General features: G+C 41.7%; 1 protein-coding gene across 1 annotated transcript in view; it reads left to right on the top strand.

The window, feature by feature from the left end:
- The window catches only part of LOC115076075 (heparan sulfate glucosamine 3-O-sulfotransferase 4-like), a 206,697-nt gene extending 202,624 nt beyond the window's left edge, over positions 1-4,073 (top strand). The window contains exon 2 of the mRNA XM_029577193.1: positions 2,302-4,073. Coding sequence (XP_029433053.1) covers positions 2,302-2,935 — 634 coding nt within the window. The 3' untranslated portion in view covers positions 2,936-4,073. The remainder of the gene's footprint in view (positions 1-2,301) is intronic.
- Positions 4,074-18,120: the final 14,047 nt, after the last annotated feature.

The following is an 18,120-nucleotide window of genomic DNA, read 5'->3' as shown; positions in this document are numbered from 1 at the left end:
CTCGTGACACAAGTGAGGACCTCTTCATCCGTATTACCTATGTTATTTGAAGATTTTGAGATCAAATGTTCTCTAGGTGAAAATAAAGCTCACTTGTAAGCCTTTCTTACAACTCCAAGTGGATATGCTCGAGACATAAAATCAGCTGCCATATGTTTAGACTCGTTCTTAAAATCTTGAATAGATATACATATTCTCTTTGCCCGTAGAAATTGTGAAAAAGATAAATTATCCCGTAAAGATTGTGGGTGGAAATTTTCATAACGTAAATAAGTATTCCGGTCCATCACTTTTTTGTGTAAAGTTGTTTCAAAAGTACCACCATCTCTCATCTGTATAGTTACATCTAAAAATGTAATCTTACCTTGACTGTAATCCATGGTGAACTGTATGTTCTCATTACAGGTGTTGATCTAGTAGTGAAAACTATCCAGTTCAGTTATTGTCCCAGACCAGAGCATAAAAACATCACCTATATACCTCACCCACAAAATGATGTTATCAAGAAATGGAGATTTATCAATCCAATTGTACTCAAAATCTGACATATACAAATTTGAGATTGATGAAGCCATAGTACAGCCCATGGCTGTACCTTGTATCTGAAGACATACCTGTTTTGGATAAATAAAAAAGATTTCACACAACAAAATTTTTGCCAATTTTAAAATAAATAATGTTGGAACTTTATGTGGATGAGCTCGCTCTTTCAAAATTCTATTCATTACTTTTAAAGCTTCCTCTTGGGGAATGCTCGTATATAAAGAGCACACATCCAGAGTAACCATTGTACACTCACCACCATGTTCTATGGAATCTAGAATGGAGAAAACATGACTTAAGTGTCACTAATGTAGGTTGGCATTTGAAAGCAAATGGTTTCAAAAATTTATCAATATAAATCGCTAATGCTTCAAGAACAGATTCAATAGCAGAAACAATTGGTCTTCCTGGGGGCTTGTTCAATGTCTTGTGAATTTTTGGTAAAACATATATTGTCGGCATTCTTGGATGTTTATTATTGAGAAACCGAAATTCCTCTTTAGTCAGAAAACCAGCCTCCAATGCAGTGCTCGTGAGTCCCTTGATAACTGATTGTAATCTTATAGTCGGATCCAGAGAAAGCAATTTGTAACAATGTGGGTCTGATAATTGTCACACTTCCTGAACATAATCTTCTTTATCCATGACCATGAGTCCACCACCTTTGTCTGCTGGCTTGATAATAATCGTAGCATCTCTTTGTTGGTCACTGATGAGTATCGATGTTTTTTGAAGAACAAATATCATTTACAAAGGTGAGTTAGAGGAGGATATTTAATAAAGAGACATTTAACTGATGTTTTTGCAATGAACGTTTTTGATTATTTTTGTTAGGAGCATTGATCGCATAAACGAATCTCCCTGACGCAGCCAATACGGCGAAACACTGGCCAGGGTGTCGGAGTCTACCACAAATGAATATCTTCATGGACAATATATTGTTAAGCTAAGTGCATCAATTTTTTCTAAATGTATAGGATTGCACATCAAGAAGAAAGTTTTTGATAATAAGCATTTACAAGCATTCATGATCAGTTGTTCCAATTTTTATAAATCGATTTAAAAATGTTTTCAAAAAAATTTTAATTTTTTGACATGAATAAAGTTAAAACATCCCTTTAAATAAAATACAGGGGTTTTTTCAGACTGATGATTATACCACTGCTAAATCTTCAGTTGACTGGACTGTCGATTTGGTATCTGAAGTATTTTCCTCCTGAAAATGTATTTATAATATAATGATATTTTAAAACTAGTCTAGTGCGGTATATTTGGCTTTCACATTTTATAAACCGCAACTAAAGCCTGTGATTATTGAGCTGATTTACTGCTCCTTATTAACATAACATGAAAACTATGAAAAGATATCCGCTACTGTTCTTCTTGGGATCATAACTTCTGTATTTAGTCCATATTTAACTGATATAGACTCCCTATTGGTCACTGCTGCATTACATTCCTCTGCGAAATTGCCAGAATCCGAGCTTCTTGAAACCGACCATCCCTAGGTGACCAGATGATAAATCTTTTGATTCTTGCAGGATTTGACTGAAATGAGGCCTCTTTACCTATAACCCTAAACACCTTGCAGGACAGACTGTGTTTTGCCAACATTTATTATGTTACTATGTAGATATTTTCACACGATTGGATGTAGATCATACATTAATATTTTACAGACGGAAGTGTGAAAACCTTGATAAAATAGCAGGAGGTAGATGGTATATATTTATTTTTTCTTCTTCATTTTTCCCCCAGAGATTTGATGCCAAGAACTGTGGATGGCCAGATAACCATGGAGAAAACTCCCAGCTATTTTGTGACAAACGATGCTCCAAAGCGAATCCACTCCATGGCAAAGGACAGCAAGCTGATGGTGGTGGTCCGTAACCCCATCACCAGAGCTATCTCGGACTACACTCAGACGCTCTCCAAGAAGCCTGAGATCCCCACCTTTGAAGTGTTAGCCTTTAAGAACAGGACTCTGGGTCTGATCGATGCCTCCTGGAGTGCCCTGCGCATTGGGATCTACGCACTGCACCTGGAGAACTGGCTGGAATATTTCCCTCTATCCCAGATCCTTTTTGTGAGTGGTGAGAGGCTCATCAGTGATCCTGCTGGGGAAATGACTAAGGTTCAGGACTTCCTGGGACTCAGACGGATTGTAGCAGACAAACATTTTTATTTCAATAAGACCAAGGGATTCCCCTGTTTGAAGAAGCCAGAGGACAGTAGTGCTCCTCGGTGCCTGGGAAAATCAAAGGGTCGAACTCATCCAAATATAGATCCTGAGGTGATTCAGAGATTGCAGAAATTTTACCGACCTTTCAACGTCATGTTTTACCAAATGACAGGTCAGGATTTCCAGTGGGAGCAGGAAGAGCAAGGCTGAAGCTCGCTGGGGCATCAAACTCAACAGAAGTTTATATTTAACTATGAATTATCATGGATGTTACATGCTTTTTATAGTATTATTTCAGTCTGCTCACTGTATTTTGGAAGGATGAATGATTCCAGGGAGACAATTTGTGTTTGACGCCCTTAGATGAATTGATTGCATTTTACTGTTAGAATGTTTTCCTTTCCCCAAACTGCACCTAAGCTGCATTACAGGTGACTGAAACTGATCGTCAGTGCTTTACATGTGCATCAGGGCATGCTTCAGCTGTCTCAGGCATATCTTCCTGCTGCTCTAACTCTATGTACTTCTGTTCATTGTCTTTATTTGATTTTAAAGGGAAGGTCTGACAAACTAGAAAGCATAAAAGTAAAGATCCTTAACTGTTGTTTTAGGTCTCTCAGGTATATTAATAATGTTCCGATGCCTTGTTTGATAAGAAGAATGTAACATTTGCAAGAGTGCAGCCATCAGTTTCCAAAATCCTCAAGCTCCCATAATGTACTGCAAGTAATGATCTCATTTGGCACAGCTTCTGGAGTCAGGTGAGAACGTCGGCCACCAAACACATAGAGAGAAGTCTTTAGTCTGACACAGTTTTGAGGTACAGAAGTATGTGACTCTTGGTAGATGCATGGGTTTAGGGACCACGCCATATACATCCCTAACGCTCCTGATCGTACTTCCTGGGAGCTTCCAATTTGCTTCATATATGTGGCTGTGTGTAAGTGTCTGAAGCCTCCAGGCACTACTATTCAGCTCTAGTGGAGATGGGCCTCTATCCCTTCCCATATTTCTCCATTTCCTCTAATAAACAAGTGTGAATAGAAATAAAACAAACATTTGAGTGCATATATAATGGCAGAAGTGTAAAACAGTTAGATGTTTGGCAGCAGTTGAAGATACAAACAGAGACATAGTGGAAGGACACCAATGGGACACAGTGATACTAGGGTACAACATGTTTGAAATAATAGGGCAGATAGAGCTGATGGTGGGGTGGCAAATAGATCACAAATTCTACAGAAAAGACACTGAACTCTGGAATGCCTATGAATAGAAATTTCTCGTTTGATAGGGAAGGGCATAGTTGTGGAGGTTTAGCACTGTCCACCTGGTCAGGATGCTGAAACAGTGGTGATGTGGATTCCTTTCACCCATTTGCATCAGATGAGTTTATTTCTGGTCAAATGGAATAAATAAAAATTGGACTCATTCAAAAAAATCTGAAAGTTATTCCAATTTTTTGGTATGGTAAATAGTGCAAGTTAGTAAATAGCGCACAACCGTGACAGGTGCAATGCCTTCTCCCTCCCCCCTCCCTCAGTCTATTCACTGTCCTCCCCAACCCATCTCTTGTTCTTCTGCTGCCTGTGTGAGAAATCAAGACATCTAAATCACAACCTTTTTTTGATAAAGAAGATCTTTGTTGGATATATATGGCTACAGCATAGGTGAATTGCTTACAACAATCATTCACATAATATAAAAAAGATATGCCATCTAAACTTATTTATTTTATTTATTTATTTCAGATTTTTATATACTGGCATTCGAGACAGCAGTCACATCATGCTGGTTCACATAGAACAGGGGTGCATAGTAAACATAACTATAACAATGGTGCTGAAAAGGCAGTTACATATAACAGGGTGATAAGAACTTGGCTGAGAAGGAAGAGAAAGGACAGGTTATTAATTCACACAGGTAAACGATAGAAGATATGGTTAAACAAGGTGTAGTTGGAGATTAGTTGACCATGTTGGCGTCCGGGAAAGCTTGTATGAATATCCAGGTCTTTAGTCTTCTCATTAACTTCTCATTTAACATGTAGCGTGATAATGCCCACAGCTGAATTTCAATTTGCAAACATTCCTTAAGCATCCTGCTGTCCAGGAGTGGCTGCAGCAGGACCATCAAAGCTTCAGCCCTCAAGTTATCCTGCAATTTCATCCATGACTATTCTCTGCAGTACGACAATGTAAAAGAGCTGAAGTCGCTTATAAACATGCATCATAATTTACTGGGTGATGATCAGGCCAGTTCTAACCATCAACGCCAAAGACTCAACAATCAACCAATCTCATCTCTCACCCATTCATTCAATGTAGGGGCAGGAAAATTGGTTACTTGGTATTCCATGTGCAAACAGTTTTAACACACGATACTTGCTATGCATTCTTGGCCGTGCTCAACCTTGCTTGCTGGCCTATCTGTGGCCATGCCCCAATTCAGTAATGCTATGTATTCCTATAAATAGATCTGGGCCTACATTCCAAACTTAGTGTAGCAGTATATTGCTGTAAAACTTATTGCATAATGATGCAAACATACCAAGGCCCATATCCGACACTTGGTAATGCATATTGTATGCAGCCACAAACCTAGCAAGGCCCTGTTCATTAAGCACCACCACTATCTCTGTTTCCAACAGAGGCCAAACCAGGCCACAAGAACCTGGCAATTACCCAAACACCAAGACTATCCCATGCTAGTTATGCAATTAATAGCAGTGGCTATTCCCTAAGTAAACTTGATTAATAGCAGTTAATGGACTTCTCCTCCAAGAACTTATCCAAACCTTTTTTGAACCCAGCTACACTAACTGCACTAACCACATCCTCTGGCAACAAATTCCAGAGCTTTATTGTGCGTTGAGCGAAAAAGAACTTTCTCCGATTAGTCTTAAATGTGCCTCTTGCTAACTTCATGGAATGCCTCCTAGTCCTTCTATTATCCGAAAGTGTAAATAACAGATTCACATCTACTTGTTCAAGACCTTTCATGATCTTAAAGACCTCTATCATATCCCCCTTCAGCCGTCTCTTCTCCAAGCTGAACAGCCCTAACCTCATCAGCCTTTCCTCATAGGGGAGCTATTCCATCCCCTTTATCATTTTGGTTGCCCTTCTCTGTACCTTCTCCATCACAACTATATCTTTTTTGAGATGCGGTGACCAGAATTGTACACAGTATTCAAGGTGCAGTCTCACCATGGAGCGATACAGAAGCATTATGACATTTTCCGTTTTATTAACCATTCCCTTCCTAATAATTCCTAACATTCTGTTTGCTTTTTTGACTACTGCAGCACACTGAACCGACGATTTCAATGTATTATCCACTATGACACCTAGATCTTTTCCCTGGGTGGTAGCTCTTAATATGGAACCTAACATAGTGTATCTACAGCAAGGGTTATTTTTCCCTATGTGCAACACCTTGCACATGTCCACATTAAATTTCATCTGCCATTTGGATGCCCAATCTTCCAGTCTTGCAAGATCCTCCTGTAATGTGTCACAATCCGCTTGTGATTTAACTACTCTGAATAATTTTGAATCGTCTGCAAATTTGATAACCTCACTCGTCTTATTCCTTTCCAGATCATTTATATATATTATGTGATGTGCCAAAATAAAACTTCCATAATGCAAAGCGTCAGGTCCAGAGATGCTGCTGCAGTAAATGTAATTACTGTTATATAGTGTAAAGTTCCAGAGCCGCAGAAAACTATGTGGAGATATTAAGGCTACATTAAGAAATACAGAGATACTGGAAAGTATGGTGGAAGGCCTGAGAGTTGGTGCCACATCCACACCAGAATCTACCAGTAGGAAATAAATAAATTAGAAAAATCACCCCACTGCCACTCATGTTATGATGTTACTGTAGCAAAGGGGTACAGCAGAAAGTGATCCTGTAATAAGGACCTGCTCTCCAGGTGGTGCATCATCCTCTCGCACCTAGGACAAGTCTCCCAGGGCTTCTGCCAAGGAGGGAAGGGTTAGGTCAGCTGTCATAGTTGGTGATTCAATTATTAGGAATGTAGACAGCTGGGTGGCTGGTGGGCGTGAGGATCATCTGGTAACTTGCCTGCCTCATGTGAAGGTGGCGACCTCATGCATCACCTAGATAGGATTATAGACAGTGCTGGGGAGGAGCCGACTGTCGTGGTACATGTGGGCACCAACAAGATAGGAAAAAGTGAGAAGGAGGTTCTGGAAGCCAAATTTAGGCTCTTAGGTAGAAAGCTGAAATCCACAACTTCTAGAGTAGCATTCTCTGAAACGCTACCTGTTCCATGTGCAGGTTCCCCCAGAGGCAGACAGAGCCCAGAGTCTCCATGCACGGATGATATGATGGTGTAAGAAAGAGGGATTCAGTTTTGTAAGGAATTGGGGAACTTTTTGGGGAAGGGGGAGACTCTTCCAAAGGGATGGGCTCCACCTTAACCAGGGTGGAACCAGACTGCTGGCTCTAACCTTTAAAAAGGAGATAGAGCAGCTTTTAAACCTGAACAAAGGGGAAAGCAGACAGTCGCTCAGCAGCGCATGGTTTGGAGAGAGGTATCTTGAAAGGATACTAATGATGCATTAGAATTAGGGCATCCCGACATCCAATAATAAGAAAAGTAGTCCAGATACCTGTAACTAAAAACTCACCTGAGCTAAAGGATTCCAAATTATCCCTGTCAACTGGAAAGCAGAATGAAAATACAAACAAAAAACACACTTTGAAATGTCTATATGCTAATGCCAGAAATCTAAGAAGCAAGACGGGAGAATTAGAGTGTATAGCAGTGAAGGATGTCATAGACTTAATTGGAATCTCAGAAACTTGGTGGAAGGAGGATAATCAATGGGATAGTGCCATACTAGGGTACAGACTATATCACAATGATAAGGAGGAGCAACATGGTGAGGTGGTGGTAGTTTTGATTTATATCTGTGATGGCACAAAGTCCAACAGGAAAAGGATCCTGCAAGAGACTAAATGCACAATAGAATCTTTATGGGTAGAAATCCCTTGTGTGATCCCTTGTGGGATTTAAGGAAGATGGAAGAGTGGTCGAAGACATGGCAGCTGACATTCAATGCCAAGAAGTGCAAAGTCATGCATATGGGGAGTGGAAATCCGAATGAACTGTATTCGATGGGGGGAGAAAGGCTGATGTGCACGGAGCAGGAGAGAGACCTTGGGGTGATGGTGTCTAATGATCTGAAGTCGGCGAAACAATGTGACAAGGCGATAGCTAAAGCCAGAAGAATGCTGGGCTGCATAGAGAGAGGAATATCGAGTAAGAAAAGGGAAGTGATTATCCCCTTGTACAGGTCCTTGGTGAGACCTCACCTGGAGTATTGTGTTCAGTTCTGGAGACCGTATCTCCGAAGAGACAGAGACAAGATGGAGGCGGTCCAGAGAAGGGTGACCAAAAAGGTGGAAGGTCTTCATCAAATGACTTATGAGGAGAGATTGAAGAATCTAAATATGTACACCCTGGAGGAAAGGAGGAGCAGAGGTGATATGATACAGACTTTCAGATACTTGAAAGGTTTTAATGATCCAATGACAACGACAAACCTTTTCCATAGGAAAAAAATCAGCAGAACCAGGGGTCACGATTTGAAGCTCCAGGGAGGAAGATTCAGAACCAATGTCAGGAAGTATTTCTTCACGGAGAGGGTGGTGGATGCCTGGAATGCCCTTCCGAAGGAAGTGGTGAAGACCAGAACTGTGAAGGACTTCAAAGGGGCGTGGGATAAACACTGTGGATCCATAAAATCAAGAGGCCGTCAATAAAGAGTGGGTGGCTCGCCAGAATGACGGCTACTGCCTGGAGATAATACCCTTATTCAATAAACATACACATGGTTACTGTGACTCCAACATCACTCTAAGCTACAACAGCAAGAGGAAATGTGGAAAAAAAGGATTCGCACTCACAAAGTGGGGAGTAGCTGGCTTGTTACGGCGGTTACTACCCCAAACCAAATAAGCCTGATACTTCACTTTCAATGCATATCCAGCATAGCTCTCTGCTTCAACGGCAGGGGAGAAGAAAAACTGATACTTCACGCATAGCTCTCTGCTTCAACGGCAGGGGAGAAGAAAAACTGATACTTCACGCATATCCAGCATAGCTCTCTGCTTCAACGGCAGGGGAGAAGAAAAACTGATACTTCACGCATATCCAGCATAGCTCTCTGCTTCAACGGCAGGGGAGAAGAAAAAAGGATTCGCACTCACAAAGCGGGGAGTAGCTGGCTTGTTACGGCGGTTACTACCCCAAACCAAATAAGCCTGATACTTCACTTCAATGCATATCCTGCTTCAAACCGCAGGGGAGAAGAAAAACTGATACTTCACGCATATCCAGCATAGCTCTCTGCTTCAACGGCAGGGGAGAAGAAAACTGATACTACACGCATATCCAGCATAGCTCCCTGCTTCAACGGCAGGGGAGAAGAAAAACAACCAATAAGGGCTGAATAACACAGTCTGGGTAAAACAAATAAACATGGGTGTAGCTTGCTTATTACGGCGGTTACTACCCCTACTACCCCTAACTAATCAAGCTTGATATTTCACTTGGTTGCAGCTCCATCACTGCTCTCTACATTAATGGTGGGGGTGGAAGAGAAATAGAACCAAAGAGCTAAGAGAAACAGATAAGTATGAGAAAAAAATGTGAAGCTTGCTGGGCAGACTGGATGGGCCGTTTGGTCTTCTTCTGCCGTCATTTCTATGTTTCTATGTTTCTATGTGTGTTGGGGAAGACTATAGTGATAGGAGTACACTACCATCCACCTGGCCAAAATGGTGAGACAGGCGATGAAATGCTAACCAAATTGTTAATGTAATAATAATGGGAGATTTCAATTATCGCAGTATTGACTGGGTAAATGTCACATCAGGACATACTAGAGAGATAAAGTTCCTGGTTAGAATAAATGACAGCTTTATGGAGCAATTTGTTCATTAACTGATGAGAGAGGGAGCTATTTTACATCTAATTCTTAGTGGACTGCAGGATTTGGTGAAAGAAGTAACATTGGTGGGGCTACTTGACAATAGTGATCATTACAGGATCAAATTTGAATTAATGACTGGAAGGGGGACAATAAGTAAATCCATGGCTCTCGCACTAAACTTTCAAAAGGGAAACTTTGATAAAATAAAAAAAAGAGAAAAAAAAAACGGAAATGTGTAGCTACAAAGTTTAAAAGTGTACAACAGGTGTGGACATTGTTAAAATACCATCTTAGAATTTCAGTACAGATATATTCCAATCATTAAGAAAGGTGGAAGGAAGGACAAATGATTGCTGGTATGGTTAAAAGGTGAGTTGAAAGAGGCTGTTTTAGTCAAAAGATATTTCTTCAAAAATTGGAAGAAGGATCCATCAGAAGAAAATAGGATAAAGCATAAGCATTGGCAAGTTAAATGTTAAACATTGATAAGACAGGCTAAGAGAATTTGAAAAGAAGTTGGCCATAGAGGCAAAAAATCACAATAAAAACTTTTAAAAATATATCTGAAGCAGGAAACCAGTGAGGGAGTTGGTTGAACCATTAGATGATCGAGGGTTTAAAGGGGCACTTAGGCAAGATGAGGCCATCATGGAAAAAATAAACTAATTCTTTGGTTCGGTGTTTACTGAGGAGGATGTTGAGGAGATACCCATTCTGGAGATGGTTTTTAAGGGTAACAATTCAAATGAACTGACCCAAATCACTCTAATCTGAAAGATGTAGTAGGCCAGAAAGACAAACTGAAGAGTAGCAAATCACCTGGACCGAATGGAATACATCCTAGGGTTCTGAAAAAATTAAAAAATGAAATTTCAGATCTATTACAAGTAATTTGTAACCTATCATCAAAGTCATCCATTGAACCTGAAGGCTGGAAGGTGGCCAATGTAACCCAATATTTAAAAAGGGCTCCAGAGGTGATCCGGAAAACTATAGACCTGACTTCAGTGCCAGGAAAAATAGTGGAAATTGTTACAAAGAATAAAATCACAAAACGTTTAGATAGACATGGTTTAATGGGACACGACCAGCATGGATTTACCTAAGTCTTGCCTCACAAATCTGCTTCATTTTTTGAAGGGGTGAATAAATGTGTGGACAAAGGTGAACCTATAGATGTAGTATATTTGGATTTTCAGAAAGCGTTCAACAAAGTCCCTCATGAGAGGCTTCCAAGAAAACTAAAAAGTCATGGGATAGAAGGCGATGTCCTTTCGTGGATTACAAACTGGTTAAAAGGGAGGAAACAGAGAGTAGGATTAAATGATCTGTTTTCATAGTGGAAAAAAGTAAACAGTGGAATTGCTTTAGGAATCTATTCTTGGCTTTTCAATATGTTTATAAATGATCTGGTAAGGGGTATGCCAAGTGAGGTGATTAAATTTACGGATGACACAAAATTATGCAAAGTAGTTAAACCTCAAATGGATTGTGATAAAGTGCAGGAGGACCTTGTGAGACTGGAAGATTGGGCATCCAAATGGCAGATGAAATTTAATGTGGATAAGTGCAAGGTGATGCATATAGGGAAAAATAACCCATGCTATAGTTACGTGATCTTAGGCTGCATATTATCCCGCCCCAAACTTTGGAGGGCATGAGTACTAAATTATTTTAAATAAATTAGGAGTTACCACTCAGGAAAGAGATCTAGGCATCATAGTAGATAATACATTGAAATAGTCAGCTCAGTGTGCTGCGGCAGTCAAAAAAGCAAAGAGAAAGTTAGGAATTATTAGGAAGGGAATGGTGAATAAATGGAAAATGTCATAATGCCTCTGTACTGCTCCATGGTGAGACCGCACCTTGAATACTGTGTACAATTTTGGTCGCCACATCTCAAAAAAGATATAATTGCGATGGAGAAGGTACAGAGAAGGGTGACCAAAATGATAAAGGTGATGGAACAACTCCCCTATGAGGAAAGGTTAAAGAGGTTAGGGCTGTTCAGGTTGGAGAAGAGATGGCTGAGGGGGGATATGATAGAGGTCTACAAAATCATGAAAGGACTTGAACAGGTTAATGTCAATTGGTTATTTACTCTCTCAGATAATACAAGGACTAGGGAGCACTCCATGAAATTAGCAAGTAGTTCATTTAAAACAAATCAAAGAAAATTCTTTTTCACTCAGTGCATAGCTAAGCTCTGGAATTCATTGCCAGAGGATGTGGTTAGGGCATTTAGTGTAACTGGGTTTAAAAAAGGTTTGGATATGTTCTTGGAGGAAAAATCCATAAACTGGTATTAATTAGTAAGCAATAGTAGCTTGAGATTTATTTAATGTTTGGGTTCTTGCCAGGTTCTTATGGCCTGGATTGGCCAATGTTGGAAACAGGATGCTGGGCTTGATGGACCCTTGGTCTGACCCAGTATGGCAAATCTTATGTTCTTATATTATGTTCTTATGTATATACTGAAGTTGACCCACTTACACTACAAATGCAAACCTTTATGGCACAAGGGTATAGAGTATAGATGCCCTGATGGAATAACTTGACTTGTGGAACAAAACAGAGAGACAGAAGAATTCAGCTTTTGGTGCGATTAGGAACAGTTGTTTGCCATTTCAAACATTAGGAGTAGGGAATGCTAGGAAAATAGCCACTGGCAGAGTTAAATAAACCGTATGATTTTTTTTTCTTAATCCACACACAAGAAAGCTCTGAAGTCTGTTGCCTGAGGACATTTGGACAAGCTCTAGAAGGAAATGTCCATAAATATTTCATTAGCTGGGCAAGGTGGGAAAGCAATCGCTACAATACTGTGCACAATTCTGGTCGCCGCATCTCAAAAAAGATATAATTGCGATGGAGAAGGTACAGAGAAGGGCGACCAAAATGATAAGGGGAATGGAACAGTTCCCCTATGAGGAAAGGCTGAAGAGGTTAGGGCTGTTCAGCTTGGAGAAGAGACGGCTGAGGGGGGATATGATAGAGGTGTTTAAGATCACGAGAGGTCTTGAACAAGTAGATGTGAATCGGTTATTTACACTTTCGAATAATAGAAGGACAGGGGGCAGAAGTCTGCTGAATGACAGATGGACCATGTTCAAAATTCCTTATAAGGACATCGTAGTCAAGAGTACGTTACAAGTTGATGAAGATGTGCTGGAACTGATGTCATTAGAAATGCAACATGCAGATGCAAAAGAAAAGCAAAAAACAAACAGGTGAAATCACTCTGTTTTCACCCAATTTCTTTTTTTTCTTAATGCTAACTATATAAAGAAGGGCAAGATAACACACAGCAAACCAGGCATGGGCCAGCAAAGGGGGTTCAGCTGCCAAGGCCTACATACATGTCCTGGATGGGAAGCAATTCCAAATGGTCAAACCTGGGAACTCTCTGGATTTCTCCCCAAGATTCAGAGAATTTGCATCTATTTCAGGATTTCAAGGTAAAAACTAGAAGGCTCAGGACCTCAACATTTGCAGCTTCAGCTACTCCCCTTCCTCAGTTAACAGGAAAAGAGGAGAGGGCTGAGTCTGGAGCAGACACAGCAAGCAGCATGTGGGGAGAAACTTAGAGGGGCTGCAACAGACACCGTGAGTCCAGGACTTGGGACTCGCTCAGCTGAGGGCAGAGGGAGAGCGCACAAGTCAGGAAGCAAAGAGAGTGCTGGTGTTAGGGAGAGAGGAAGACTGCTAGCATCATGCCTGGAGGGGGAAAAGTGATGGTGGTGTATGGGGGGAGGTGAAAGAGAAAAGGCTGATATGCATTATTCCTCTCCACTAATCAACAGCAATCTGAGGGTGACCACAACTCCAGAGTTCCCAGGTATGCAGATGGTGGACAGAGCAAACTGGTACATGAATTTCACTGAGGCGCAGATGTAGATGGCAGGAGATGTGAAACCTCCATTGCACTGTGACAACGCTGTAAAAATCTCAATCGTCTAAGGCTTACAAGTGTTCTGAATGGGTAAGCACTCTGAGATGGAAGACAACTCCAGATAGCCTCCCAGTGCATGGCACCCTCTCACCAGCAGCAGAAATAAAGGCAAAACCACGGAATGAGCAGATATTCCAACGAGTACCTGCCATGCCCGGGCTGCAGGTTAACTGCAGAGTGCTAAGCTGGAACAAAGCAAGAAAAATGTATTTTAATACATAACTGCCTCATTAGCTAATGAAGTCCACTGAGACCAGGCCAAGATCTTATCTTGTACAGATACTTTAACTATGAATAAAGGGAAGCAAGCTGCGGCATAGGCAGAAAGGACTGACTTGAAGATGGCACCAAGATCCAGCTGGGCATGAGGTGCCAATGTGCTGTAAGATCACAGCCACAGAAATGGGATTTATAAAATCAATGACAATTGACAAAGTTCCTCATGAGAGGCTTCTAGGAAAAGTAAAAAGTCATGGGATAGGTGGCGATGTCCTTTCGTGGATTGCAAACTGGCTAAAGACAGGAAACAGAGAGTAGGATTAAATGGTCAATTTCTCAGTGGAAGGGAGTGGACAGTGGAGTGCCTCAGGGATCTGTATTGGGACCTTACTGTTCAATATATTTATAAATGATCTGAAAGAAATTACAATGAGTGAGATAATCAAATTTGCAGATGACACAAAATTGTTCAGAGTAGTTAAATCACAAGCAGATTGTGATAATTGCAGGAAGACCTTGTGAGACTGGAAAATTGGGCATCCAAATGGCAGATGAAATTTATATGTGGATAGTGCAAGGTGATGCATATAGGGAAAAATAACCCTTGCTGTAGTTACACAATGTTAGGTTCCATATTAGGTGCTACTACCCAAGAAAGAGATCTAGGTGTCATAGTGGATAATACATTGAAATCGGTTCAGTGTGCTGCGGCAGTCAAAAAGAACAACAGAATGTTAGGAATTATAGGAAGGGAATGGTGAATAAAACAGAAAATGTCATAATGCTTCTGTGTCGCTCCATGGTGAGACCGCACCTTGAATACTGTGTACAATTCTGGTCGCCGCATCTCAAAAAAAGATATAGTTGCGATGGAGAAGGTACAGAGAAGGGTGACCAAAATGATAAGGGGGATGGAACAGCTCCCCTATGAGGAAAGGCTGAAGAGGTTAGGACTTTTCAGCTTAGAGAAGAGACGACTGAGGGGAGATATGATAGAGGTGTTTAAAATCATGAGAGGTCTAGAACGGGTAGATGTGAATCGGTTATTTACTCTTTCGGATAGTAGAAAGACTAGGGGGCACTCCATGAAGTTAGCATGGGGCACATTTAAGACTAATCGGAGAAAGTTCTTTTTTACTCAACGCACAATTAAACTCTGGAATTTGTTGCCAGAGAATGTGGTTCGTGCAGTTAGTATAGCTGTGTTTAAAAAAGGATTGGATAAGTTCTTGGAGGAGAAGTCCATTACCTGCTATTAAGTTCACTTAGAGAATAGCCACTGCCATTAGCAATGGTTACATGGGATAGACTTAGTTTTTGGGTATTTGCCAGGTTCTTATGGCCTGGATTGGCCACTGTTGGAAACAGGATGCTGGGCTTGATGGACCCTTGGTCTGACCCAGTATGGCAGCTTCTTATGTTCTTATGAACTGTCCCTGACTTATGATTCCGAGCCAAGAGGCAAATCCATAAAGATACTAGCCTTGTTTTTATTTTTTTTAAATGACAGCTACTGCCATTTCCCCCACTTGATGGCCCACAGCTAAATATCTTTATTTAAAATGTATAAATCGCTTACGCATAAACTCTGCGCGATGCACAGGTAAACATGGACGTCACAATAACTTGTGGCTGCTTCTCCAGAATAAAGTCGCATGTCAGGATCAAAGGATCCCGATGCTAAAGCAGCCACTCGCATCGACTCAACCCTGGCAACCTCCTAACACGTTGATTGCTTCTACCTGAGGGACCGGGTGACCTGCCCCACATGGTATGCACTGCAACCAGTGAACCCCATAAATGCAGCTCCAGGGACTCCCAGGCAGGCAACAAAGACAGAGATGTAAGTGGGTCACAGATGTCACTGCCGCATGCCATGGCCTATGAGCACTCCTGTTGGCAAGGCCACAGTCAGGCCTTTGAGGCATTTTCCATTGGCCTATGTCATTCCAGCCCTAGGGGACTCTGTGGGACCACTGCCCATGCCTGTGACAAGCACAGCAGAGCTGGGGGTGGGAGGACCTACAGTCCTGCTTGAGTTTTAGCCCCTAACAAAACAACTGTCACCTGGTCCCGGGAGCCTTGCCTCCCACAAGGGGGAGAAAAGGCAAACGCAAAGTCTTATACTCACAGAATTGCAAACCACAGACACCAACACCCCAGGGCGACAAGTGGCAGGGAGACCTACCTCCTTCATAGCCCCCTCGCTGGTTCAATCACACATTGCCTCATGTTTCTTTTTTGTTAAATTGCCACACAGATGCACAAGCAGTTGTCTTTATCCGCAGGGACCCTCTGTACAAAGACCTAAACTTGAAAAGGAACATCACAGCCAGAGCAAAACCAGGACTGGAGTTCCACTTTTCTGATCCGTTCACCATCCAGCTCCTTCTTACAGCAAGAGCTGGAAGGTGAAAATCCCTGCAGCCCTTCTCCAGAACAGTGAAGGTTACACGCCTGCCTCCTTGGCTTCCCCGTCTGAAGGCCACCCAGAACCCAGCATGGCAAGCCACCAAGCAATATCCGTGCCCTATGACAGATAACAAAAATCTAACTGATTGTGTTTGAAAATAACCAGTTAGGTTTTTGTTATTCGGCCTTGTGTGGCTGGATAACTGGATATCCTCAGAAGATATCTGGCTACGTAACCCTGTCAGAAATAAAAGGGTTTGTGGCCTGAATCTCTCTGCTGGGCCAAACATCTCCCACATAAGTTTAAATGCTGCGTTCCAAAGGTAAACTGAGGAGATAGCTTGACCAACAGGTGTTCACGGAAAGGATGGTGGAAGCCATCCCAATAGTGTTTAAGAAGCATGGGATAAGCTCAGGATATTCTTACTTATTGAAAGTGGAGAAAGCAAGACCTAGCAACACGTATTGATGCATTTCTGGTGCCGAGCTCAGCTCAGTCAACATCAGGTGCAGAGATTGCCATAATGTATTCAAGGAGGTCAATATGTCAAGTCCTTGTGGTAGGGTCTGACTGGAAGTCTGCAGGGAAGATCCAGCACAAGTATCTGGCCCTGTCTGGCAGATTACACAAGGAATTCACTCTGGTATTGCTGGTATTTACATTATCAGAAAGCTTTGTGCTTAGAAAAGGGAAAGAGAGGAGCTGGGACCCAGGGTGTCACAGGCTGAGATCTTGCAGTTGGCAGCTGGGATATTTCCTTAGCAGTGTGGACAGGATGAGTGGCCTGACTGGATGGTCCGGGAAGTATTTTTCTGCCATCATTTACTTATGTTACTAGGCACTTCCCAGGCTTTTTACTGTTAATGCACTTGCCCTACTCTCTCTCCCCCTTCAGAGTTCTACCACCTGTGGATTTATTCATTTCAATTCTATCTTTGAGCACGGATTAGAAATGTTTATTTGTTGGGACCTGTGAATATCCCTGTGTGCAGCGATGGACATTGCACGGGTTAAGAGCCTTCAGTAAGCAGATCGTGTCCTGTGATATCCCTCACGTGTCCTAAGTCTGCACACAGAACTCAGTCACAACCGTCAGAGCGGACATGGATTTAGGAGAGGAACAGGGGATGCATTCCTCGCTTTAAAGTCTGCATTTCACTTGTACTGAAGGAGCATGCAAATAGCGTGCATGGCACCTCTTAAATAATAAATGATAGAGACAGCATCCTCGTCTCTGCTGCTGCAAGCTACCAACAAGGAGCCCAGAAGAGGTTGCCATAGCAACCCCAACAACTGTTCCACGGCTTCCAGAAGCTTATAGCGCCCAGCACCATGCACTGTGCAAAAATATTCATTTCTTTAATCTGATTATTTCATTCAAGTGTGAAACCTGCCAGTCCTGTAAGGACTATGTTCTGACACTTTAAGCTATATTTTATTTAAACAGCTTACTTTCTTGTATTAGCTGTTCAGTGCTATTTCCCTGCAAGCCTTTGGATGGCCCCATTATCAGCATGGCAGTGATTGACATTCTGCTGCCACGCTCATGAAAATACTCTTCCAGATTTTTATCACTCACACGTTTTACTCTTGGACTTACTACACTGAGACTCACCCCTTCATGCACAGTCCCCAACTCTCGAATAATGCAGCCTTACCCAACCTGAGCCCACGGCCCAATCACTCATGACATTGTTTATTAACAGCACGCTTTCCTGCTGTATGGCATTTCAAGCAAATGGCCTGCCTCAGCCATAAAAACTGGACTAGATACATTTAAAAAAATTGGTCCTTAAAAATAAGATCTTTGAGACATAAAACTGACTTTTGTTTGTAAACA

Source organism: Rhinatrema bivittatum, chromosome 14 (assembly GCF_901001135.1).
Source record: "Rhinatrema bivittatum chromosome 14, aRhiBiv1.1, whole genome shotgun sequence".
NCBI lineage: Eukaryota > Metazoa > Chordata > Amphibia > Gymnophiona > Rhinatrematidae > Rhinatrema > Rhinatrema bivittatum.
This window is presented reverse-complemented; position numbering and strand designations above follow the sequence as displayed.